Raw genomic sequence first — 26,853 nt, forward strand, 5'->3', positions numbered from 1 at the left:
TCCTCAACAATATCATTAATGTAACTGATATGTTTTTAATATTGCATATTTGAGGTCTCCTTTAAATGTAGTATAATTTCAAAAGAGTCACATATCATCTATTTTTTTTTTTAAGATTTTTTTTAAGGTTTTTTTGATGTTGACCATTTTTTTGGAAGTCTTTATTGAATTTGTTGCAACATTGCTGCTGTTCTATGTTTTTGGTTTTTTTGGCCATGAGGCATGTGGGATCTTAGCTTCCCTATTGGGGATCGAACCTGCACCCCCTGCATTGGAAGGCAAAGTCTTAACTACTGGACTGCCAGGGAAGTCCCTATTCTTTTTTTGAATTATAATGGACTCACACAAACTTATAAGATGAAGATTGCTAAGAAGCAAACTCCAGAATTACAAGATAAAGTAGGGATATTAATTTGATGAAGTAAAGTGATTGTGACAATAGAAACTAATTAATAAATTTTTAATTCAGTACCTACAGGATGCTGGATTACAAAATACACACACATTTACCAAAAAGAGTGATCAGAACAGAGTGGTGCAACTACTTTTGAAAATGAAAGTTTCAATATCCAATTTATAGCTTTTACATTATTAAATCAGAGATGATCACTGGAATTCCTATTTAAATTGGAAATTAGGGTAGAATTCTATAATAGCGCAAATAGAATACATCATATAAATACATTTCAGGAAAGCAATTTTATTCTAGAAATAATTTACAGATTTAGAACTTTTAATAAGAGTTTAGAGAGTTCTCATTCAGGATGCCAACATAGGAAGCTCTTGAACTCACCTCCTCCCATGAACACACTGAACTCACAACTCCCATCTTCTTCCTGTAGAGCGAAAGGCTTGGCTCCCCACAAACCCACACCTGATGACCCAACTTTTAAGACTTCCACCTGATAGACAGGCCCCCAAAACATCTAGATTCGAAAGTCAGTAGGACTTGTGTCCATGAGACCTACAAGATTATAGTGGACTAAGAGATACCAAAATAAGAAAGTAATATTAACATATCTAAATGGAGAAATAGACAGCAATACAATAACAGTAGGAGACTTCAATACAATACTCCACTTTTACCAATGGATAGATCATCCAGACTGAAAATCAATAAGGAAACATTGGACTTAAATGACACATAAGACTAGTTGGACTTAACAGACATTTACAGAACATTCCATCCCAAAGCATCAGAATATACATTCTTCTTTAGCACACATGGAACATTATCCAGGACAGATCATGTATTAGAACATAAGACAAGTATTAATAAATTTAAGAAGACTGAAATCATATCAAGTATCTCTTCTGGCCACAGTGGTATAAAACTAAAAATCAATTTCAAGAAGAAAATTGGAAAATTCACAAATGTATGAAGATTTAACAACATGCTATTGAATGACCAATGGGTCAAGGAACTCAAAAGTGAAATTAAAAAAATATCTTGAGACAAATAAAACTGGAAACACAAAATAGGAAAACTTAAGGGATGCAGCAAAAGCAGTTCTAAGAGGGAAATTCATAGTGATAAGTGCATACATTAAGAAACAAGATCTCAAACAACCTAACTTTATACCTCAAGGAACTAGAACACAAAGCACAAACTAAGCCCAAAGTTAGTAGAAGGAAGGAAATAACAAAGATCATAGTGGAAATAAATGAAATAGACTAGAAAAACAATAGAAGAAGTCAATGAAACTAAGATGATTTTTGGAAAAGATAAATTAGACAAAACTTTAGCTAGACTCACCAAGAAAAAAGGGGGCTTAAATAAATAAAGTAGAAAATGAAAGAGGAGACATGACAACTGACACCATATAACTACAAGGGATCATAAGAGACTATTATGAACAATGACATGCTGAAAAATTGAACAACCTAGAGAAATGGATACATTTCTAGAAACCTACAACCTACCAACACTGAATCATGAAGAAATAGAAAATCTGAACAGACTAATTACTAGTAAGGAGATTGAATTAGTAATCAAAAATCTCCCAACAAAGAAAAGTCCAGGAACAGATGGTTTCACTAGTGAATTCTACCATATATTTAAAGAACTAACACCACTCTTCTCAAACTCTTCCAAAAAACTGAAGAGGAGGGATCACTTGCACATTCATTTTAAGAGGCCAGCATTACCCCAAAACCAAAACCAGACAAGGACACTACAAGTAAAGAAAATTATTGGCCAATATCCCTGATGAACACAGATGCAAAAATTCTCAAAAAAAAAAGGAAAATCATCATACAAATTCTCAACAAAGTGGGTACAGAGGGAATTAGGCCATATATGACAAGCCCACAGCTAATATCATAGTCTTGTGAAAAACTGAAAGCTTTTCCTCTAAGATTAAGAAGAAGACAGGATGCTCACTCTCTTATCATTTTTATTCAAATGGGAAATGAAAAAGTAAAACCATCTCTGTTGGCAGATGACATGATGTTATATACAGAAAATCCTAAAAACTCCACCAGAAAACTGTTAGAACTAATCAACTAATTCAGTCAAGTTGGAGAATAAAAAATCAATATACAAAAATCTATTGTGGGAACTTCCCTGGTGGTGCAGTGGTTAAGAATCTGTCTGCCAATACAGGGGACATGGGTTTGACCCCTGCTCCGGAAAGATCCCACATGCTGCAGAGCAACTAAGCCTGTGCGCCACAACTACTGAGCCTGTGCTCTAGAGCCCGCATGCCACAGCTACGGAAACCCACGTGCCTAGAGCCCATGCTCCGCAACAAAGAGAAGCCACCACAATGAGAAGTCCGCACACCACAACGAAGAGTAGCCCCTGCTTGCCACAACTAGAGAGAAAGCCCGTGTGCAGCAACGAAGACCCAATGCAGCCAAAAAAAAAAAAAAAAAAATCTATTGTGTTTCTATACACTAATAATGAACTATCAGAAAGAGAAATTAAGAAAACATTTGCATTTACAATTGCACCAAAAAAGAATAAAATACCTAGGAATACATTTAACCAAGGAGGTAAAAAACCTGCACACTGAAAGCTATAAGACACTGAGGAAAGAAATTGAAGACACAAATAAATGGAAAGACATTATATGCTCATGGATTGGAAGAATATTGTTCGAGTGTCCATACTACTCAAAGCAATCTACAGATTCAATGCAATCTCAAACAAAATTCCAATGGCATTTGTCACAGAAATAGAACAAACAATCCCCAAATCTGTATGGAATGACAGAAGACCCAGAATAGCCAAAGCAATCTTAGTAAAGATGAACAAAGCTGGGGCCATCATGCTTTCTGATTCCAAACTGTATTACAAAGCTACAGTAATCAAAACTGTATGATATTGGCTTAAAAACTGACACATAGATCAATGGAAAAGAATAGAGAGCCCAGAAATAAACCCTCACATATATGAAATACTAATTTATGACAAAGGAGCCAAGAATATACAACGGGGAAAGAACAGTCTCTTCAATAAACGGTGTTGAAAAAAATTAGACAGCCACATGCAAAAGAATCAAACTGGACCCCTATCTTACACCACACACAAAAATCAATTCAAGATGGATTAAACACTAGAACATATGATCTGAAACCATAAAACTCCTAGAAGAAAACATAGGGGATAAGCCCCTTGACCTTGGTCTTAGCAATGATTTTTTGGATATGACACCAAAGCAAAGGCAACAAAACCAAAAATAAACAAGTAGGATTATATCAAATTAAAAAGCTTTGTACAGCAAAGGAAACCATAAACAACATGAAAACGCAACGTAACAACTGGGAGAAAATTTTTGCAAACCATGTATCTAACAAGGGGTTAATATCCAAAATATATAGGGAACTCACACAATTCAATAGAAAAGAAAATCTGATTAAAAAATAGGTAGAGGATATGAACAGATATTTTTCCAAAAAGACGCACATATGGCAAACAGGTACATGAAAAGGTGCTCAACAACACTAATCATCAGGGAAATCAAAACCATAATGAGATATCACCTCACAACTATTAGAATGGCTATCATAAAACAGACAAGAAATAACAAGTGTTCGGACTTCCCTGGTGGTCCAGTGGTTAAGATTCCACCTTTCAATGCAGGGGACGCGGGTTCAATCCCTGGTCAGGGAACTAATATCCCACATGCCATGGGGCAACTAAGCCCGCGTGCCGCAACTACAGAGCCATGCACTATGGAGCCTGCGTGCCGCAACTAGAGAGAAGCCCGCACACTGCAACGAAGAGCCCGCGCACCGCAATGAAAGATCCTGTGTGCCGCAATTAAGACGCGACGCAGCCAAAAATAAATAATAAACAAACATTAAAAACTAAAAAAAAAAAGAGAGAGATAATAAGTGTTGGCAAAGATGTGGAGAAAAAGACGTGCACTGTTGGTGGGAATGGGTACAGCCAGTATGGAGGGTACTCGAAAAATTAAAATTAGAACTACCATATGACCCAACAATTTCACTTCTGGGTTTTGTTCCAAAAGAAATGAAATCACTATCTTGAAAAAATATCTGCAACCCCCCCCCAAGGTTTATTGAAATATTATTATTTACAATAGCCAAGACATGGAAACAACCTAAGTGTCTCTTGATGGATGAATAGATAAAGAAAATGTGGGATATATACATAAAGATAGAAAGACACACATTGTAATATTATTCAGTCATAAAAAAGAAGGAAATCTTGCCATTTGCAACAACATGGATAGATTTAGAGGGCATTATGTTAAGTCAAATAAGTCAGAGAAAGACAAATACTATATGATCTCACTTATATGTGCAATCTAAAAAAAACACCCTGAGATCATACATACAGAAAACCAGGTTGGTGATTGCCAGAGGCAGATGGATGGAGGATGGGTGATACGGGCATAGGTGGTCAAAAGGTACAAACTTCCAGTTAAAAGATAAATAAGTTCTGGGGATGTAATGTACAGCATGGTGATTCTCATTAACAGGACTGTACTGTATATTTGAAAGTTGTTAAGAGACATCTTAAAAGTTCTCATCACAAGAAAAAAAAACTTGTAACAATATGTGGTGATGGATGTTAACTAAACTTATTGTGGTAATAATTTTGCAGTATATACATACATCAAATCATTATGTTGTACACCTAAAACTAATACAATGTTAGATGTCAATTATATCTCAATTAAGAAAAATAAGGATTCAGCAGTTAAAAAGAAGGAAAAAAAACCAATAAGGAACTAATGGTTCCTTAGATGGTTCACAGATGGGGCAAAAATCAAGACTGTAAATAACAAATATGAGGAATCTGTGTACTCCAATGTGTAACGAGTAAACATTTGTTTTATCTTCTTCATATCCCATCTGGTACACTACTTTTTAGGAAGTTAAAAATAATGATTATAAACAGTATTGGAGTTTCTAGCTAGAATTATCTATTGCTTGCTTTTGTCATTATCTAAAAATGGGATATGGTTTCCTTCTCTCTGACACATTAAAAATAAAATTGAAGAACATAAACACCATCTTTTCCCCTTTGAAAAAGGGGGGATTACACATAAAACATATAAATATAAAAATCAGATCACACATTAATCAAAATCTATGAAGTCATGTCTAAAAATGAACACAAAGAAGACCTGTGCATTTTTTGAAACAGTAAGAACCATTTATTTTGGCAACTAGCTAAATGTAATAAGTACTAAAAACCTGATCCATCTAGAAATCTGAAAATTCAGATTTTGCTCCTATTCATATTCATACATTTCTATTATTTAGTGCGGTTTTATTAGACTGCATATTGTGAAAATTTAGTTGGTCACAAATAGCATCTTTTTAATGAACAGAATAAAAATGTGAGATCAGTACATGTGATACAAGTAAATACTGTTTCACAAAACATTATTTCAGTTACACACGCATAGGCCCTAAGTACAATCAATGTAGTCTGTAACATGGAGTACAGTAAAAAATAAAGGTCCATGAGTGACACACATTTCAGAGAGTTGTGCCTAAAATAGAAAGATATCAGCTATATCAGCTATATAATTAAATGAATTTCTACATGTACTCGTATATTTATTACCAAATTTACTTTGGGGGGAGGGTGGTAAAACTATTTTTTTTTAGCTGTACAGCAGATACACAGTAATGTACATAAATCTAAAATAAACATCTTGGTGAAATTTTACAAAGAACACACCCATGTAACTACCACCAAGATCCAGATACAGAACATTACCAGAACTCCAGAAACCCCACTGGTGGCACTACTAGTAATTACTTCTTCTCCCAAAATAACCACTATCATTGACTTCTTCTTTTTTTTTTTTTTTTTAACATGACAGGCTTGCATTCATGCCTCTTTTTTTTTTTTTTTAATTTATTTATGGCTGTGTTGGGTCTTCGTTTCTGTGCGAGGGCTTTCTCTAGTTGCGGCAAGTGGGGGCCACTCTTCATCGCGGTGCGTGGGCCTCTCATTATTGCAGCCTCTCTTGTTGCAGAGCACAGGCTCCAGAAGCGCAGGCTCAGTAATTGTGGCTCACGGGCCCAGCTGCTCCGCGGCATGTGGGATCTTCCCAGACCAGGGCTCGAACCCGTGTCCCCTGCATTGGCAGGCAGATTCTCAACCACTGTGCCACCAGGGAAGCTCCTCATTGACTACTATTACTATAAATGTAGCTTGCCTATTTTTGAACTTTATATAAATGGAATTATACAGTAGGTCCTCTTTTATTTCTGGCTTCTGTAGGTCAACATTATGTCCATGTGATTCACTCCTGCTGTTGCACGTGGCAATAATCAATTTGTTGCCTTTGTATGAATATACCACAATTTATTTATTCTACTGTTGGTGGACATTAGGGTTGTTTCTAGTTTGGGGCTATTACAAATAATGCTGCTATGACTACTCTTGTCAAGTCTTCTGGAGCATCTTTCTTCTATGTATAAATCTACAAAATGGAACTGCTAGATCGTAGGGTATGTTTATGTAGACAGTGCCAAACACTTTTCAAAAGTGGCTGTAACATAAATTACTCTTAATATTGCTTCCATGTTGCCAGTTGCTAATAAATCTCAATTGAAAAAAATCTAAACCTTTTTACTTTCCTACAGATGGTTCTAATGAGTCTGCCTGTGGTAATTAGTAGCTTTGATAACTCAAACATATGAAGACTGAATAAATTCAAGCATGAAAAGAGGAGGATAAGAAAAGCTTTAAGTGCTGAGTTTTGGGAAAACTACATATAGTTTTTACCCATACAGAATTTTAGAAGACAAAATAGAACCAAAATTCTTATTTAAAAGCAATTAAATTCAACCCAAAAAAGCTGGTTAACTACCATATATATATATGGTATATGCATGCATGGTAATAAAGAATATAAAGATGAGGACATTGTGGTTTGACCATTAATTCTATAAACGTTTAGCAAGTGTTTACTACATGCCAAATGCTATTATAGGAGCAACGGATACAACACTGAATCAAATTGATAATCTGGATCCTCATGGAGCTTACAGTTTAATGGGAGGAGACAACAACTACAAAATGGGGTGGCAGGCAAGTTGTAATTTTAAATAGGATGGTTGGAGAAGGCCTGACAGAAAAGGTGACATTTGATTAAAAACCTAAAGGAGGTGAGGGAATAAGCCAGGCTAAGCACGTAGAGGAAGACTGTTCCAGCAAGTGTTTTCCCTTGAGAGATAAATAAATAATCTAGTGTGTATATGTGGATGGTGGGTGGGTTGCAATTGGTAGAGATGGGGAAAGAGATGACTAAGGAAACCCACAATGAAAAGGAAAGCATGAAAAAGAGAAACAGAATATAAGAACACCAATTCTACAGATTTACTGCAACATCAAATGATAGAGCACCAACTTTGTTGTTTTCAAACTTCCCTGAGCCACAGTTTCTTCATCTTTTCTGCAAAATGATGATAATAATATCTATCACCATTATAATTAAGAGACAAAACTGATTATGGGACAAAATTGTTTAGACTGATAGTACTTGACATTACCATCAAGAAAAAAACGCTGAGAACCAATGAAATAAAATATCTTGTCAGAATTCTTAGTCAGACACCATGTGAGCTCAGTTCTAGGGCGACATCACAAGTTAAGGGGATAAGAGGCTTTTGTTTTGTTTTGTTTCTAATTTCAAAAAGAGAAGAGCAACATGTTAATATCAAGGAAGGAAGAGGGCTATAAAGCAGGAAGGAGGAAAGGAAGGAAATGCATTAAGAATTGAAAATTTATCAAATCTGCCTTGCAGTGCAACCAATTAGTTTACCAAACACTCCATGACAAGAGGGTAACGATGGAAATAAGAGGAAATTCTTTAGTTATTTACATCTGTAATGGTCACCTCACCATGATTACTAATCGTAAAACTCACAAATCATCTATTAGACATAAAATATCTCCTGGGTAGTCTAGGAGCAAAGAAGAGATGGAAGAAATAAGGTTTCAGGAGACTTTCTCAGGGTCTGACCGTCAGCATTTGCTAACATTTTCAGATAAAAAGTAGAGCAGTATTTTTGGAAGTTCCAGATAACTATACAGAGTTTTTTTCCTCCTTTTCACAGTCCAAGTTACCAGCAGTAAAACCAGCCAGTATCTGCTGCTTCCTTTTCCTCTCTCTATCCCTGCTTAGCTTTCTGTTGAAAAGAATCCATATGGTAATTCTTAGGAAGGCAGGCAGGCCGGCATCCACTCCTCTCAGTGCCTGCCTGGCCTCTACTTGAAATAACAACGAACACTGTAGCCCAAGAAGAACAACAGCACTCTAGACACTCAGGGAAAATGTCTGAGTATGCAAGATTTATTAGAAATGACACATTACACAAGTAATGCATTTTTCTTTTCTTCTCTCTCTTCTTCCTGTCTGAAGCCAATATCTCATGTGATCTTCTCATGTCTCACCAGAAAGGGTATTTACCAAATCTTAGTTGATGCTAGGGGGGAAAAAAATCACCCTTCATTTTTAGCATTTATAAATGATTGTAGTTTGGTTGTAAGTAACTAATGAATAACTTTTATTTCCAGATTAAAACTGGGATTTAAACAAAAAGCATATGACAATCTACTGTGTATGTAAGAACAATAATACTGTGAATGAAAAAAAGGGGGAAAAAAATAAAAATGGTTGAGATGAACTCAGACATGCAAAGCTATGAAAACTAGGTCGGTACAGAATTTACAAAATTGTCAGGGACAGGAAACTTCAGAGACCGAGAACAAAGGATAAAGATAAATGGGATCATCTCTATGATGAGAAATGTAAATAGTGGGATTCTTTCCTAAGATAGACCCAACCATCCCACTTAACAAGTTTATAAATGGTCCTGAAAAAAGGAACAGAGTTTAAGTTCTAAACCTACAGCTGAAATTAAAATTATAAAGTGCCAAAATCATGGCAATAAATTTAAAGATCATGTAAACTTGAGAGAGAAAAAGGAAACGTGGAAGGTAAGTTTCAAAGTGGATAACAGTAAGATAACACATTTAGGGAAGAATTATTTAAATGTAAAATGATGGGGAATTCCCTGGCAGTCCAGTGATTAGGACACTGTGCTTTCACTGCTGAGAGCCTGGGTTCGATTCCTGGTCAGGGAGCTAAGATCCTGCAAGCCATGCAACGTGGCTAAAAAAAAAAAAAAAATATATATATATAGATAGATAGATAGATAGATAGATAGATAAAGTGATGGGTTATAAAAGTTTCCAGTTATGAACAAAGGAAAGGGAACTGGGAGTGGTCTCCCAAGTAAACAGTTTATTGAAGTAAACATGAAGTAAACAATTTATTAAAAACATCAGCAAAATGCATTGCCAAACAGGACTGTGGTTGTAGAAATCTGAAAAAACACAAGTACAGTAGTGTAGTTGTCCCTGAAAAATCATATGCAGTTCTGACAACTTCATGTCAGAAAAAATGTAAAAGAATTAGATAAAGATCCATGGGGGGAGCACGAATTAAAATGATCAAAGAGTTTGGGGTTATTAGATATAAAAAGTAAATGATTATTTTTTTAAGAAAGGCTGAAAAGGTAACTGACTAAAATCTATAAAGTTATGAAAAGAGGAATGGAAAAGTGTTTAAAAAAAATCTTACAATACTAGAATGAGGGTAGCGCCCTTTATAACGTGAAAGAGGCAAATTTAAAACAAACAAATGGAAGCATGGCTTTAAATAACAGCCTATGAACTTACTGAAGTCTTTACCTCAAGAAGTAGTAAAAATAAATTTTTACAAGTTTTGATAAATTAATGGATGCAGACCCTTATCAGGGAAAGTGGACAAGGAGTCTACAGTACATGCCTACTTTTGAGGGGAGCACTGTATTAATTACCATGCCTACTTCCTGGTGTCTCTACATAGCCCTTTAGTTTAAAAGCACAATAGTCATGTTTATTACATGGTAAGGCCCAAGACAGGAAAATGGGAAGAACACTCTACCAAGAGAAATTTTCTTAAATACTCAGCGAGAAAGAACTACATATCTGTTATGACAAACCAAGAACCTTGACGAATTAGAAACAAAAACACCTTTTGTAATAGGAAATGAGCATAATAGTTATTCTGCTGTCCATGTCTTGCACTAACTCTGATCTTAGGCCAGGATCCCTAGGAGCATTCAGCAGTTACAACAGAGGGTGGATGTGTATTTAGTGTGTTACTGATTTGCAAACTCGAGCAAAAGCACAGCATACATACAGTCTGTTGGTCTAAGTTTCAATGAAAGGGGCCTTTCTAAAGGCATTTTACAAAAGGTGTTTGAAATACAAACCTGAGTAAAATCTTTAAATTAGTTTAACAAAGGTAACCTAATGCCTGTCTAATGCTTATCCCCTCCACCCCATAGCTGTAAACAGGTGTGCAAATGAGAAGAACGAAGCAGACATAAAACAAAACTATATTTTTCTCCAATGTCTAAAGCAAACCAACAAGAAAAATCTTAAACATTTATTACTTATTGCGCTTTGTAAATGAATGTATTAACCTCTTATTTTCATTTTTAAATCATCTAATTTCAATTAGAATGCTTCTTCATCAAAACTAATGTTTCTCTTCTATTTTAATTTGATCATTGAGAGTTCGTGAGCATTGTTAGAATATAAACAATTTTAAACTTCCATTATTCTGTAGTATTCTTTCCTGTGAGGAATACTTAGCTCACAATTTTCTACCATGTTCTTTTCCCTAAATTTATTTTGTTACAAAAAAGGTAAGCAGAATAAAAATGATTTTAAGGAGGTTAAGTTTAAATGTATTCTTTAAATTTATTTTTAAAATAAAAGTCTGGCCAAGATGACGTGGTTAAATACAGAAATGAACATGTAAAAATAAACGGGTTCAGGAGTGCACGATGAGCAGACAAGTTTCCCAGTGGCCATTCATTTGGCAGTTTGAATCAAATTGCGACTCTCTTTCCTGTTAATACTACTATAAGAATGGGTTAAAGAAAATGAGAAGAGTCAGAAAACGAAGAAAGATTAAAAGTCTGGGAGTGGAGGGGCAAGAGAAGAATTCAAAATAAAGTGAAATCTTCCTGAGAAAGCAAATAAAATGAGGTATTAAGAATTCCACCATAATTCATGCTAAGTGTGCTTAGAAACTACAACTACAGAACTATTTTAAGTGCTACCTTTTCTTGTTGAACCAAATGCAAGTAAGTGACCTTTGTGTACCAAAAGCTAACTGTGCTAGTAGTCGCAATATCTTGCAACAGAATCCTTCAAAAGAGACCACTTAAAATTGCTTAATCTTGATGGTACTTTGTGGTAAAATTATGAGCCAGCTCTGAAAGAAGATCTAGCAGGGCTGCCTTTTCAAAAACTTAACGTTGTTGGGTGTGGTTGGTTGATTCTGAAAAGAGAAACTACAATAAGCCTTGGTAGCTTTGACACAGCCTTTAAGTGATAAATAAATGTGTTTAACATGTGTCTCTAATGTTCATTATGGTAAAGTTGATCAGTTTAACCCTTTGCAAACAAGCAAGAGATCCTGAGAACAGGAAGCTTTTCTGTGGAACTCCTGACGCAACACAAACCATAGCAGTTACTGCAAAGCTTAATGCAAACCCTCTAGAGTCCACGTTGACAAATTCTTTAACAAGCCCTGTGGTTACAGGGAAGCTGGTTTCACTCTGACTCACTCCTACTCAAACAGTTTACTGGAAATGAAGGGGAGGGGGAATTTTCAGAGAAGTCATGTGATGGCCAGACAAACCACAGCCAGTAAAGGTTCAACAGAGTCAAAAACAGGTCCCAGCAACAACCAGCACCCAGAGTGTTCAACTGGCACTAAATTATATGAAAATGAGTCCTGTTGGGTTTCTGATCATCCACACCATGAACTCTTTCATAAATCTCTGTATATAAAAGAACGGATACTTCACAGGAGGAAAAACCAGCAGGCACTGACATGGTGTGTGCAACTACAAACACTTCATAGGAAAATGTGCTTAACAAAAAATAGCATCAAAGGAAGGTTAAAGCACTTTAGCGAATGTATAAATAATCATTATTAAATGCTTTCCCATTGTCTCTAAACTCAAATGATCAAACATATATTCTATCATTATCAAAAGAATGCCAAAAAAATCCCCCCCAAAACCCCTTTAACTATCACCTTGTACTTTGGAGGATGTTCACTGGGTAATCTATTCTGCATACAAAGAAAATGCACTACCCATAAGAATGAGAACTACACTATATTCAATATCTTGTAATGACCTACAATGGAACAGAATCTGAAAAAGAATATATATATACACACATAACTGAATCACTTTGCTGTACACCTGAAACACTGTAAATCAACTATATTTCAATTAAAAAAAGATATTACTCAGTATTCTAAAAAAAAAAAAAACTACATTACAACTGATGAACTTTTTTTGGTTCATCACTTACGTGTTTTCACTAATAAAATAATGTAAATAACTTGAAATTTCTGAATAGGAAATGGATCCTATTAAACCCCCCCAAAAAGGTATTTTCAGCCTTAAATATATTTAATACAAGCTAGTAAAAGATATTAGTATTTAAACTTAACTTGGGGACTTATTTCAATAAATCAGACTAAGTGTAAGTGGCAAGTATTAATTAATTTAAATACTGCTGTCCTAAACAGAAGCTAAGAAACGCTCCCTTAAAATAAAATTAAATCCAGAAATTATAAAACAGCCTTTGAGGAACTAGTTAATCTAAGGTGGTGTACAGACTCATGAATTATACCCAACAGAAAGAAAAGCTAACCACTATAAATATGGAGGAAAAGACTGTATTATTTTAAAAGATAAGTTCTAAGAAATTTAAATTTCTTATTTCTAACTTAATTCTCAATTTTCTATAGTGATAGTAACTTTCACAGTCAGCAACCTAATATTTTATGAAAAAGAATCCAAGCAGCTAGGTCACTTGGACAGATGTCATTTAGGAAAGCAAACTTATTCAAACCATATTCTTCTAAGTAAATATGTACAACATTCCTACCCTACTGTGTAAGTTTTAAACACAAAAATACAACCACCCATGCTCCCGTTCCCCATTACTTCAATAATAGTGGCTGCCCTAATCTTTTAGGGTACATCAAGCAAATAAGTTACTTTATTTTTTCAAACTCTTTTATTCCTCATGTCTTTAATTTACCTTTTCCTTTGGTTATACAGCTTATAGAATAAACAAGTCACCACAATAACCTTTATTTTTTTCTAAAGTATAGAACTTTACAAGCACTATTTTACTTAATGTGAATTCAAAAGTATAAGTCATTTAACTTAATGATGTCTACTATATTATCTTCAACTCTTGCTCTCAGATGATTTTTTTTTGAATGAAACATTCTGTAAATTCTGTAGTGCTTTACAATCAGATGATTATTAAACTCAAAGATGCAAAACAGTTCAACCTTTTTTATGTAAGATGATTTCTGTGTTCACCGTATTTTATATTTTATTTTGCAGTGGAGTAAGACTGAATATTCCCTTTTGGCTGAGCAGCAACACGGCAGTCTGCAAGAATAAGCACCTTACAAAAGGCAGCAAAAAGGGAGCCTAGAGGAAAGTGGTTGATCCATTTTCTAAGAAAGATCGGTATGATGTGAAAGCACCAGATATGTTCAATATAAAAATACAGGAAAAACTGGTCACAAAAACTCAAGGAACCAAAATCACATTGGATGGCCTCAAGGGTCATGTTTGAAGTGAGCTTTGCTGATCTGTAGAATGATGACGTTGCCATTTAGAAAATTCAAGCTAATTACTGAGGATGTTCAGGGCAAAAACTGTCTAATTTTCGTGGCATGGATCTTGCTTATGACAAAATGTGTTCCATGGTCAAAAAATGGCAGCCCATGACTGAAGCCCATGTTGATGTCAAGACTACTGATGATTATTAACTTCGTCTATCCAGTGCTGTTTTTACTAAAAAATGCAACAATCAGATTCAGAAAACCTCACTGTTAGCACCAACAGGTCTGCCAAAACCAGAAGAAGATGACTTGAAAGAAACTGTCAAAAAACTGATTCCAGACAGCATTGGAAAAGACATGGAAAAGGCTTGCCAATCTATTTATCTGCTCTATGATGTCTCTGTTAGAAAAGTAAACCCCAAGTTTGAAATGGGAAAACTCATGTTTCATGATGAAGGCAGTAAGTAGTTCTGGAAAAGCTACTGGGGATGAGACAGGTGCTAAACTTGAACAAGCTGATGGATATGAGCCACCAGTCCAAAAAACTGTTTAAAATTCAGACTTGTAAGGGTGACAAATAAAAAATCTTATTTGTGATGTTAATAAAAAAGACTGAATATTAATGAACATGTTTCATGTAATGGTACCTTTTCTCTCTTAACTGATATTTCTTAGTTCATTCAAAGTATCTACTGCGTGAGTAGTATGTGCAAGACCATGCAGGCACAGCCAAAAATACAAATATTTTTGTGGCCTCCTCTCAAGGAGCTTACAAACTCCTGGGTAAGATGAGAAAAGCCCACAGACAGTTCTAAAAGAAGGTAGAAAGTGATAATTGACACAAGAAAGATACAGCAAGAGACAATTTCCAGGGACTGGGAAGATTTTTGAGCAGCAAAGTTCCATGACCAGAGGTATTTTTCAGAAAATTGTTTTTTGTTGCTTTCTGTGGAAATAGATTGGGGGAAAAAAAGGCTAGTAAAGAGGAGACCTATTAGGAAGTCACTATAAATGTTCAGTGGAGAAGTGATAAAGGCATGAACCAGCAGTGGGAAGGGAAAAGAGAGGACGAATTTGAAGATACCGTGGAGGTAGAATCAACAGGCCTGAAGAATGACTGGATATGAGAAGTGAGGAGGGAGTCAGATGATTCAAATTTTGACTCCAAGTGATTATGAGGACAGTGATATCATTAACAGAAATCAGGAACAAAGAAGAAAAAGATCATAAAGGGAATAATTAAACCTTGCATGAAACAGTCCACAAAGCACATAACAGCTCTCTAGACGTAACTCTTATAAATGATGCTAGAATTGTTCAAGGTCATAGGAAGCTACATTCATTCATGTCTACCTCCCACAGACATCTAGTAAAAACATGATAGAAAGCCAAGAGCAAAAGGAAGTCAGCTTAGTGGAAAAATACTGCCCAATCTCAATACTGTAGTCACAAAAATAAAGTAGGTACCATAAAGAATCAGAATTCAAATAAATGCATTAATAATCTTTTTTTCTCCCCCAAATACCTACAGAACAAAATCCAACCATCAGTCAAAACTGGAATTTAAGTAAATACTTAGCTTTAAAATTGTTACCTAGAAACAGTTTCCTAGTAAAAGCATATACACCCTTTAACCTAGTTGGAGAGCACATGGTAAAGCAAAGAGAGCCAAGGTTTTTTTCACTCTTCCTGCTGATAAACTTATTCTACCAAAGGCTTTTACCTTCAAGAATAAAAAACACATTTCCCATCCCGTTTCATTTTACTTAATTTGCTATTTTAGCTACAGTTGATCCAACTTTTTTATTGCTCTTGTCAAATTGGGGGTTTTACAAAATACATGCATCTATGAGGAAATTCCAGCACCAAAGTCAGATAAACTTTTGGATCTTTATGAAACTGATTACTATAAAAACTTTTAAATCACAATCACAATCAATAAGCTATAACTAAAAAGATGTCAGGAAACTTATAGATTACCAAATAAAAACCTAGTATCTTTTTATATACCATTAATAACTATTTACAAAAATATAATATCCAACTTATAACAATAAAACCTAAGAGAAAACTAACATGTTAAAATCACTGGGCAAATAGTGTTAGAACAATACACAAATAGGTAATGACCTGAAAAAGAGAAACTTAGATTCCTACATTATATGATTGGTAAAAATATTTTAACAGATAAAAGATTTAAAGGTAAAAGAATAAAACCACAAAAATACTAAAAGGAAATGCAGCAGAATATCTACTACATAATCATAAGGGTTCAGGAAGATAATTTTAGGCACGACTCCAAAAGGAAACATCTAAGATATTGGAATAAAGACAAAAATGTGAACTTCTTTATCCAAAAAACAAAACAGTAAAACACACAATGAACAATATGGAAAAATTACTGGCAGCATATGACAAAAGGAATCTCCTTAAAAATGTCAATCAATAAGAAAATGAAAAATACACAAAATGGGTAAACGAACCAGTTAGACGAAAGGGTTTTTTTCTTTTTCTGTGGTTTCAACATTTTATACCATAAACATACTTTGTAGTCACAAAGAAAATTACTAAAAAAAAACAAAGATGTGGAAAATATTTGATGACTGAAAAATGTTCACAGTATGTTTTTATATTCAAAACAAGTCATAAAACAATAAATAGAATATGATTCACTCACAAATATTTACAGAGAAAAAGAATGAAGGATGAAGGGATTTTTCTTTAAGTATACAAATACCAATTTTCTACAATGAGCTGTACGTAATCACTTTCTAATAAGAACACAATTTTAAAAATCAGTATCAAATGTCTATGATATATATGTGAAAAAGGACTCTAAGACTAATATATATGGTATGATTTTACCTTTTATTAAAAAAAAGTGTTCCATACACAGAAAACAGTCTAGAATATGGTGGTTATTATCCTACTTTGGGGAGTAGGTGTGTGTGAACTTTCACTTTTTACTTTTAATATTTCTGGAATGTTTCAATTTATAAGCACTAACATAATTTGAAAATATGCAAACCTGGAAAAAGTAACAGAAGCAAAAAGCCTAAGACAAATTTGTTACTAAAAACAAAAAATGTGTGCAATATCACTGATTTAGACATAAAATGACAAAACTGTTGTAAATTTATTTGTATAGTGAAAATGAAAAACAAACACAAGGATGCATCACAAAAGTGTATCAGGACAGCTGAGGAGGGACTTCCCTGGTGGTCCAGTGGTTAAGAATCTGCCTTCCAATGCAGGGGATGCAGGTTTGATCCCTGGTTGGGGATCTAAGATCCCACATGCCGTGGGGCAACTGAGCCCGTCTGCCACAACTATGGAGCCCACATGCCACAACTAGAGAGAGGCCCGCTCACTGCAACGAAAGATCCTGCGTGCCGCAACTAAGACCCAACTCAGCCAAATTAAAAACAAAAAACAAACAAACAAAAAAAACAAAAAAAAAGCAGGTGAGGTATCTTACTTGGATATAGTAATATTCTACACAGTGTTAAGCAAGAACAGACAAAAACAAAAACCTTATATTTGACAAACTTATTTTGCAAAACTCTTCTTTGACTAATGAATTAAAACATTAGTACTCTCTCAGCTAATTTAAAATGTGGAAAACTGGCAACAGCCCCCTCCCCAACCTGCAAAATAAATAAACGAAACCGCTCTCATAACCCCTTGTCCACACCTGGGAAAAAGTATGTAGGGATAAATAAACCTACATATAGTGAAATCTATAATAAGCCACAAAACCGATGGATACTAGTGAGAAAAAGCATGAAAGGCAATAAAGAAAAGAAAAATCAAATCAAATGTAACAGAAAGAAAAAAAAATTTTTTAATCAGTTCTTCATTTTTTGTTGCATTAACCTGGATGAAAATGTTGCTATGCTGGCTTACAGTAAGCAAAGCACTAATCTCAAAGTCAGAAAACTGGGTTGGGTGTTGGCTCTGAGATTCACCGGCTGTGTGTTCCTGAGTGTTTTTCCTATTCACATCAGGCAAAATATCTTCTACTTCATTGTTTGTACTGAGGCACTTCATTCAAGTGCCTTACACACAGATTTTTATTGACCTTAGAAAGAAAATTAATAGGGAAGATGACAAAATTGTCAGGAATAAGTTACTCTTTTATTATATTATTTTCTAGTTTATATAAACAATTGACAGTACATACAATTGTAATTTGGGGTAAAAATTTTAAATAAAATGTTCATAAAGAGTATATAATTTCTGACTAAAGAACATGAAACAGAAGTGTACGTTTTGCTTACTTGATTTTTTAATATAAGCAAGTATGAAATTAGGGAATAAGAAATATAAAGTTTATCCTAAAACAGTGATGGTAATTATTGGCTTTATAGGACGAAAACAGTCAAACCTCATGACCATCAGAAGTATTGTGGGACCTCCCTGGTGGCACAGTGGTTAAGAATCTGCCTGCCAATGCAGGGGACACAAGTTCAATCCCTGGTCCGGGAAGATCCCATATGCCGTGGAGCAACTAAGCCTGTGTGCCACAACTACTAAGCCCACGTGCCGCAACTACTGAAGCCCACGTGCTCTAGGGCCCACATGCCACAGCTACTGAGGCTGCGTGCTGCAACTACTGAAGCCTGTGCGCCTACAGCCCGTGCTCCACAACAAGAGAAGCCATCACAATGAGAAGCCCACGCACTGCAATGAAGAGTAGCCCCTGCTCACCGCAACTAGAGAAAGCCCGCACACAGCAACGAAGACCCAACGCAGCCAAAAAAAAAAAAAAAAAAAAATAATAATAATAATCATGGCCATAAGGGATGAAGGAAAAAGATTATTACCCTAATGGTAGATAAAGATTTAGAGTCTTCAAGATGTAAAAGTCTTCGAGAGCTCAAATTGCACGTATAAGATGAAGCGTGATTTACTTCTTCATCAAATTCTAGGAGACCTGAATTTTTGGAAGTTGAGCTTTTAGATGGTAACAAATTTATAGAATGTATTATTTATAATCTAAGAATCAAAAAATTGTGAAGAATGAAATGAGTCATCCAGCTAATGTTCTACTCAATGCAGGGATTCGCTATGCATGGATCCATGAAAGGTATCACATAGAGGGAGACAAGGAACTCATTCTTTTTTGAAATAGCAATTCCATTTGTACACAATTAAAATTTATAGGAATTTTTTTTTTTAATATTCAGCCAATGTGAGCCTCAGAAAACTTTCACTGGCTAATTCTAAGTTTACCTCTATAGTTTCTCAGCATGAGTATAACTCATGAGTATAACAACTTCTGAATATTTGACAAGCTCATCAATTCCCCCTTTCAAGGAAACATGTCTAAATTCTTTTCAACAGTTTCTCACATTATATGATTTCAAGATCAATTACCATCTCATTCCCCCTCTTAGAGAAATTCTAGTTTGTATAGTAAGTGTTCTATTTCAAGATGACCAAATAAGACCGTTGCCCCTGTGATAGGTTAAAGATGGCTACAAATTCTTTGCTTACTCCTCTCATTGAGAGGTGGGTCTAATTCCCCTCTCTGAATCTGGGCTGGCTTTAGTGACCTAGTTCACCAACAGAGTGTGGCAAAGTGACTGGGATTTCTGAGGTTAGGTTACAAGAAGCCTTGCATCTTCCAGCAAGGTTCTTTCAGAACACTTGTTAGAACTCAGGTGCCATGATATGAGGAAACCCAAGAAGCCCCATGAAGAGTAATTTGAGGTCCCAAACCAACAGTCCAACTGAACCCCAAACCAACAGGCAGAATCAACTTGTCAGTTATATAAGCAAACCATCTTGGAAGCAGATACTCCGATTTACAGTCAAGCCATTTTGCCTAAATTGCACAGCTGTGAGCAATATAAACTATTCTTGTTTCAAAGCACTAAATACCGGGGGTGGGGGGTTATTACTCAGCAATAGATAACTGGAACACCCTTTACCTTAATAATAACCCCAAATAGAAACACTGAACTCTGTCTTTGATGAAACTCATATTAATAAATGAAGATAGGGGCAGATGGGAAGAAAAGATTATACCAGAGAGGCTGCAGTGGAAGATACAGAAGAGAAGCAAAGTGATTTGCACTACAGAACTCCACAAAGGATCATCAGCAGAACTGCAGAAGAAACTGGGGTAGGGCTGAAAACAAGGAGACTGTATACAAAGTACTTAGCACAGCCAGACAGCTTCCTCCCCTAGTCCCGAAAAAGACATCAAGTATAGTCTCTAGAAAGCATACCAAAGGTTCTGGACTCAGGATATCTTTGTGCAGGCATCCACGGACTTACCACAAAGTAGGTTAAGTGAAAGTCTACTCAGTAAATGAAGATCTCTAACCCGCCTTCTACAGCTTAGCTTTAGAATGTCAGCAGCAAGATTTATATTCCCAAGGCAAGGAACTGGAAAATCCATCACTAAAGAAACTGAACTACCCCAAAGGAAAGATGCACAAAAACTGATATACAGAGGTTCCAATAAACCAGGTGGCCTGCCACTCCCATACCTTGCCTCCACACACATAGCTTCCATTTGGCTTTTATGTGCCTTATTCTTACATATAAATAGAAAAACAAGGATCACCAGACTTTGAGGAAAGCTTCCAACAGGAAACAGAACAGACAAAGGGGGAAAAAAAAAGAAATGCCTGGAGTATTGAAAACTTAAAGAAACTAAATACCTTCAAAAAGATAGGATAAGCCATTTTTTGGGAAGTATAATACAAACTGCTTTTTGAAAATAAATGTATGACAGTGGAAAAACATTTTAATATTAGATTATAGAATATAAAGTTGAGGAAATTGCATACAAAGTAAAATGAGATAAATATTAGGAGGAAAATTATAAAAAAAATTAAAATGACAGGTGTTGGAGTCCCAATATCAAAATAATGGTAATTCCAGAAAGCAAGAGTAGAGACCAAAGAGGGTAAACTGACACAGAAAATATACAAGAATGGGGCTTCTCTGGTGGAGCAGTGGTTGAGAATCTGCCTGCCAATGCAGGGGACACGGGTTCGAGCCCTGGTCCGGGAAGATCCCACATGCCGCGGAGCAACTAAACCCGTGCACCACAACTACTGAGCCTGTGCTCTAGAGCCCGCGAGCCACAACTACTGAGCCTGTGTGCTGCAACTACTGAAGCCCGCGCACCTAGAGCCCATGCTCCGCAACAAGAGAAGCCACCGCAATGAGAAGCCCGCGCACCGCAACGAAGAGTAGTCCCTGTTCACCGCAACTAGAGAAAGCCCGTGCGCAGCAACGAAGACCCAAGGCGGCCAAAAATAAATAAATTTATTAAAAAAAAAAAAAAAAAGAATGTTTCCCAAAACTAGTGGACTCCAGGTTGACAAGTTTCCTCAGTGCCTAGCAGAATAAATATTAAAAAAGACCCATACCTCAGATAATGAATCTACAATCTTCTAGAGAAAAAAACAAAACCACCAAAAAGACTACCTATAAAGAGGGCTCAGCATGGCATTAGGTATATCACTATCAACACCAGAAGCCTGAAGATGATTGAGAAATGCCTTCCAAATTCTAAATTAAAAAATGATTTCAACTTAGAATCCTATATTCATCTAACTGATTAAGTGTGAATGAAGAATACAGCATTTTAAGAATTTTCCTTCTACTTACCCTTTCTCAGAAAGGTACTGCAGAATATGTTCAACTAAAATTAGGGAGTAAATCAAGAAAGAGCAAGATAAGGGATCCAAATCAAGAGAGAAGCAATGGCGCAGAGGGCCAAGAAAACACCACATACAGACTAGAGTGGGAGCACGGGGGAATCCAGAGTGATGACTCCAAGAAAAAAATATAGAAATGATATTAATTTAAGTGCGTTACCAAGTGGAAAGTGATCTTGAGAAGTGTTTCACAGAGCTGGTAGAAAGAAGAGATTGAGGAAACTATGCAAATAAAAAAATATTAATTCCAAAACAAAAAAACTTTAAGGAAAATAATCACAATACATTAGTTGGCTTTAGTTGGCTTAATAGAGAACAGTACTTATACCTGTTTGGTATCCAACCATAGCATGAAAATTTAAAGCTGCACACCATCTTAGACTGATTCTACTTCAACTTGCTGATTTTATATAGATGATAAAAGGTTTTGATATGTTAAATGACATGCATTAATTAGTGCCACAAATGACAGAGGTATCAGTTATCACAAATGGGGATACTCAACCACCTATGTCTATAGATGGACATTGTTTCAGTAAATGGAATTTACCAGTGACGCTGCCATTCTGAGTTCTGGTTCCAGCTCTACTTCTAAGCATGTAAAACTTGGGAGGTAACAATGTCTAGATCTGCAGTTTTCTATAAAATTAGAAAAATGGTACCTTTCCATACTACCTCAGAGTTAACACTAGGGTTAAATCAGATAGTGGACTTTAAAAAGCATTAAAAATAATTAAAAAGTATTATTAGTAATTATTAGTAATAATTATTAGCATTAATATAAACATTATGATGTGAGGAAGAAAGGCACAATATTTGGTTAAAACAAAGCAGATACAAGGACAATCTGCCTCTTTCCATGCAGAGAGATGTCCATAGCTCTTTGACTGCTTTGTTTTATGTTTGGCTATTCTACATTCATATTTGAAAGTTTGTTTTCAATTAAAAACTGTAACTATCCAGTTGATTTCCATTTAATAATGCTTTTTTTAAAAAAGGACATCTGTCATTTAAAAAAAATATGTTTTTCCCTCTCTAGGGTAGTGGGTTTGGGGTTTCAGATTCCACTAAGAAAACTATGAACTCATTGAACAAAAAAATCTATGCGTACTTATGTGGGCACATGCACTTACAGACGCACAATAATAAGACAATGTAGATCAAATCTGGGGAGTGAGATGTATTTTATATGAAAACTTTCAAGAATCTCTTTTATATCCTTTTTATTTATGTCTATGTTGATTTCTACTATCATCCCTAAGATGGAGACTCAATCAGTTAATAATGTTCGTAGGAATTTTCCTACAAAGAAACAACACCTATTTTGTAACACTAAGATACAGGTTGATATATAGTTTGTGCTCAGGTGTAAAAGGCCTCAGCCTTTCCCCCCCACCACCCCGCAACAAAGGATAAGTTTATCTTAATTGCTCCTTCTTAATTGGGAGTTAAGTTTCCTCTAAACATGGTAAACTATTTTGGTGTTATTTTCAAAAAATTAATTAGGAAGTTCTATTATTTTGGATTCACAGCCTGGTCCACCTATTTATCCCCCTTACTTATTCACTGGTCTGCTTGGTAATACTTATAAACACATAATGGACAAATAATGTTTCAGCTCCTTAACGTCCCTGGCCACATGAATTTACCCTGGTTTAGTCTGAGTTGTCTTGTTGACTCTCTGTATTTCTCTAGTCTAAGATCATGAGTATAATCATTTTCATATTTCAGCTTTTCTAAATATTTTATACTAAACTATGTGTTTACATTGGCAGTTTTCTTCTTCAGAGTAACTATTAAAAAATTTACCTTAATCATAACCTCTTTAAGGGATAATTAAAGTATTCTATTTTTTTCCCCACTGATCTTACTTGTGCAGTCTCTGCATGTTCCAGCATCTCTTCAAATTCCTGATAGTCTTCATCATCTGGTTCAGCACCTGAGAGGCGAGCTGCCCTGGCCATGAAATATGGAGGCAGCTCTCCGATCGCTGTACCGATACCCTACGTAAAAAAACCAAAATACTTACATGAGATTTTCTCAACACAGTGATACTAAGCGGATCAAATCTTTATTTTTCAATATCACCAAAAACATGTTAAGATGCATGTATTAGGGAGGAAAAGATATATTACACAGTCAGGAGGACATGAGTTTGAATCATACCCTAATACTGACCTACACAATGCCAGGCCAGATAACATACATAAAACTCTTAGACAATCCCTGGTACACTGCAGACACTAAATTAATGTTAGTTCTCTAGCATCTCTACTTATACCTTCTGTTCTTACTTTTTACATCTCTTTTCATTTTATTAAGTTTAGAAATAGCAGGGGTGGGTGGGATGAATTGGGAGATTGGGATTGACATATATACACTATTGATACTATGTATAAAATAGATTACTAATGAGAACCTACTGTATAGCACAGGGAACTCTACTCAATGCTCTGTGGTGACCGAAATGCGAAGGAAATCCAAAAAAGAGGAGATATATGTATACGCACAGCTGATTCACTTTGTTGAAACAACACAATATTGTTGTGTTGGGATTAAAAACCTACATTAATTTGAAAGCTAATAAACCTGTCAGAGAATAAGAAAAAAAAAACCAAAACACTAGTTTTTTTTTTTTTTTTTAAACTGCACAGTGACATTTATTGTTTCAGCCTGGAAAAACATCCCTTTTTAAAATTTCACACAGCAAAGCAAGTTAAAAACTTCATGCGTCAAATAAATGATAATTTAAACAAGAACTTGCTAAAGAAACAGCAGAAATTAACACAATATTGTAAAGCAACTATACTCCAATAAAAATTAAAAAAAAAAAAGAAATAGCACATGGTTTTCTAGACTTTTGAAATGTTATTTCTTTTTTTTATTGAAGTATAGTTGATTTACAATATAATATTAGTTTCAGGTATAAAACAGTTATTCAAAATTTTTATAGACTATACTCTATTTAAAGTTATTATAAACTGTTGGCCTATTTTCCTTGTAGCTTATTTATTTTATACACAGTAGTTTGTACCTCTTAATCCCCTATGGCTATCTTGTTCCCTCCTCCCCACTTCCCTCTCCCCATTGGTAACCACTAGTTTGTTCTCTGTATCTGAAATTCTGTTTCTGTTTTGTTATAACCACTCATTTGTTTTATTTTTTTAGATTTTATATGTAAATATATATATATATATACACATACACTGTTATTTTTGTCAGTTCCCCCCCTTTTCAAATATTCAAATGATTTGCTAATGAGCATTCACTAGTACAGCTGTTAGATATATAGGAAATCTTCTGATATTTAGGATGTTGTTTTAATCCCAATACAACTTTTTTGTTCAGATTTAAAGCTTTTAACACACTGTGGTCAGGAAGCCCCTTGAAATCTCAACATTAGGATGGATAAATTTTCACCACAGGAAAAATGTTGATTTCCTCAGGACACTGAGTGACTCATGTTTCAGTCACTTTGTGGATTCTTGTTTTTGAAGAGAATTTTTTTTTTTTAATCAACTTAGAACATAAGGATGAAAACAAAGGTAAAAGAATCAGGAACTTGGTTTGGACATATACGGCTTAAATACAGGATAGATAATAATGCAAGAGGCCTGTAGTCTCCAGGAGAATTCTTAACTTTGAGCCATGCTTCTCTGCCCTGAGTCATAGTGAATGAAAAAGCTTTGGTAGTTTTCAGAAGCAACTTTAGGCTTTACTGTTTGCTATGTCCTATGGCTCTGCCTGCAAATGCCTTGACAAGAATCCCCAAGGGACATTACGAAATTCAAACATTTTACAATCACAGTGTTATACTCCAGTGTGTGAAATCAATGATCTCCAAGTGTAACTGCATTATCCACATGTGAACCAAGAGTTATGAAAAGAACATACTTAAGTGCCAAAAGAATAAGACCATATTTAGTTAAAGAACAGAGAGAAGAGGGAGAGGAGAGATATATATATACAAAGAAGGATATAGGAAGAAAACACAAATCATATTTTGCTAAACAAGAGGAGTCAATTTAGTCACCTTCGGAGGATGTTAGAAAACCAACTAATTATTTTAAAAACTGGTAAATAAAGAGAAACAATCAATTATTTATCCTGTCTTACCTATATGGAAGATATCTCAGGGTAACCAAATTGGTGATAAGGAGAAGTTTCTCTTTATAAAAGTATTCCAGTCAATAACTAAAGAAAAAAATGATGCAACTGGAATGCCCCCATTTTATAAGCCCTAGTAAAATAATGGACTTATATAATAATGGTGTTAATATCATAAACAGAAAGACAACCAGACATTATTGCACTTCGTGATAGAATACGTAAGACTATAAAGTGTATTCTTGTAAAAAAAAATTTTTTTTTCAAGCCTCTCAACCCAGCTATCAATTCACAGGAAACAGAGAAACATATTTAAATTACACCAACTGGAATACAATCAGTAAAATTCAGACCGTGGAAAACTACACTTGACAAAACAATCCAGTTTCATCAACAAATATATTTGAAAAGAAAAACAAAGAAATAAACACAATCAGAAAAATCTGAACACTAACTGGGTAACTGATTTGCAGAGACTATTCCCAAATTCTCTTAGGTGTGACAATGTTTTTTAAGTCCTAAGGTTGATATATTTACAGATAAAATATGGTATGTTACCTGGAATATGCTTCAAGATAATTGTGAGCAGAGTGAGGAGGGGTCTAGATGAAAGTATTAGCCAGGAGTTAATATTAGCTGAAGTTGGGTGATAATATATTGAATTAATTATATAATTCCCTGTACTTAAAAAGAAATTTTTCATGACAAAAAGTAGGAAGAAAAGTTAATTGCAACATTTTATTCAAAACATAAACTTCTCTTAAAACATGTTAAGTCAAATGTTCAATAGTTCTGAAAGCAATCATATGATTCAAACTCATGACAAGTTTCCCTAAAGTTAAAAAGGAAGTAATAATGGATTGAAATGAAATCAAGAGCTACATACTGTCTTATAC

The 26,853-nt window shown here is 35.0% G+C and overlaps 1 protein-coding gene and 1 pseudogene across 3 annotated transcripts in view; one reads left to right on the plus strand and one right to left on the minus strand.

Moving 5' to 3' along the window:
• The window catches only part of VMP1 (vacuole membrane protein 1), a 125,465-nt gene that overhangs the window by 34,246 nt on the left and 64,366 nt on the right, over positions 1 to 26,853 (minus strand). For all 3 annotated transcript variants that reach the window (XM_061175649.1, XM_061175648.1, XM_061175650.1), the window contains exon 7: positions 23,722 to 23,853. In XM_061175649.1, the coding sequence (XP_061031632.1) occupies positions 23,722 to 23,853 (132 nt within the window). The remainder of the gene's footprint in view (positions 1 to 23,721; positions 23,854 to 26,853) is intronic.
• Positions 13,901 to 14,721, plus strand: LOC133080381 (small ribosomal subunit protein eS1-like; annotated as a pseudogene).

This window comes from Eubalaena glacialis, chromosome 19 (genome assembly GCF_028564815.1).
Source record: "Eubalaena glacialis isolate mEubGla1 chromosome 19, mEubGla1.1.hap2.+ XY, whole genome shotgun sequence".
In the NCBI taxonomy this organism is placed as follows: Eukaryota; Metazoa; Chordata; class Mammalia; order Artiodactyla; family Balaenidae; genus Eubalaena; species Eubalaena glacialis.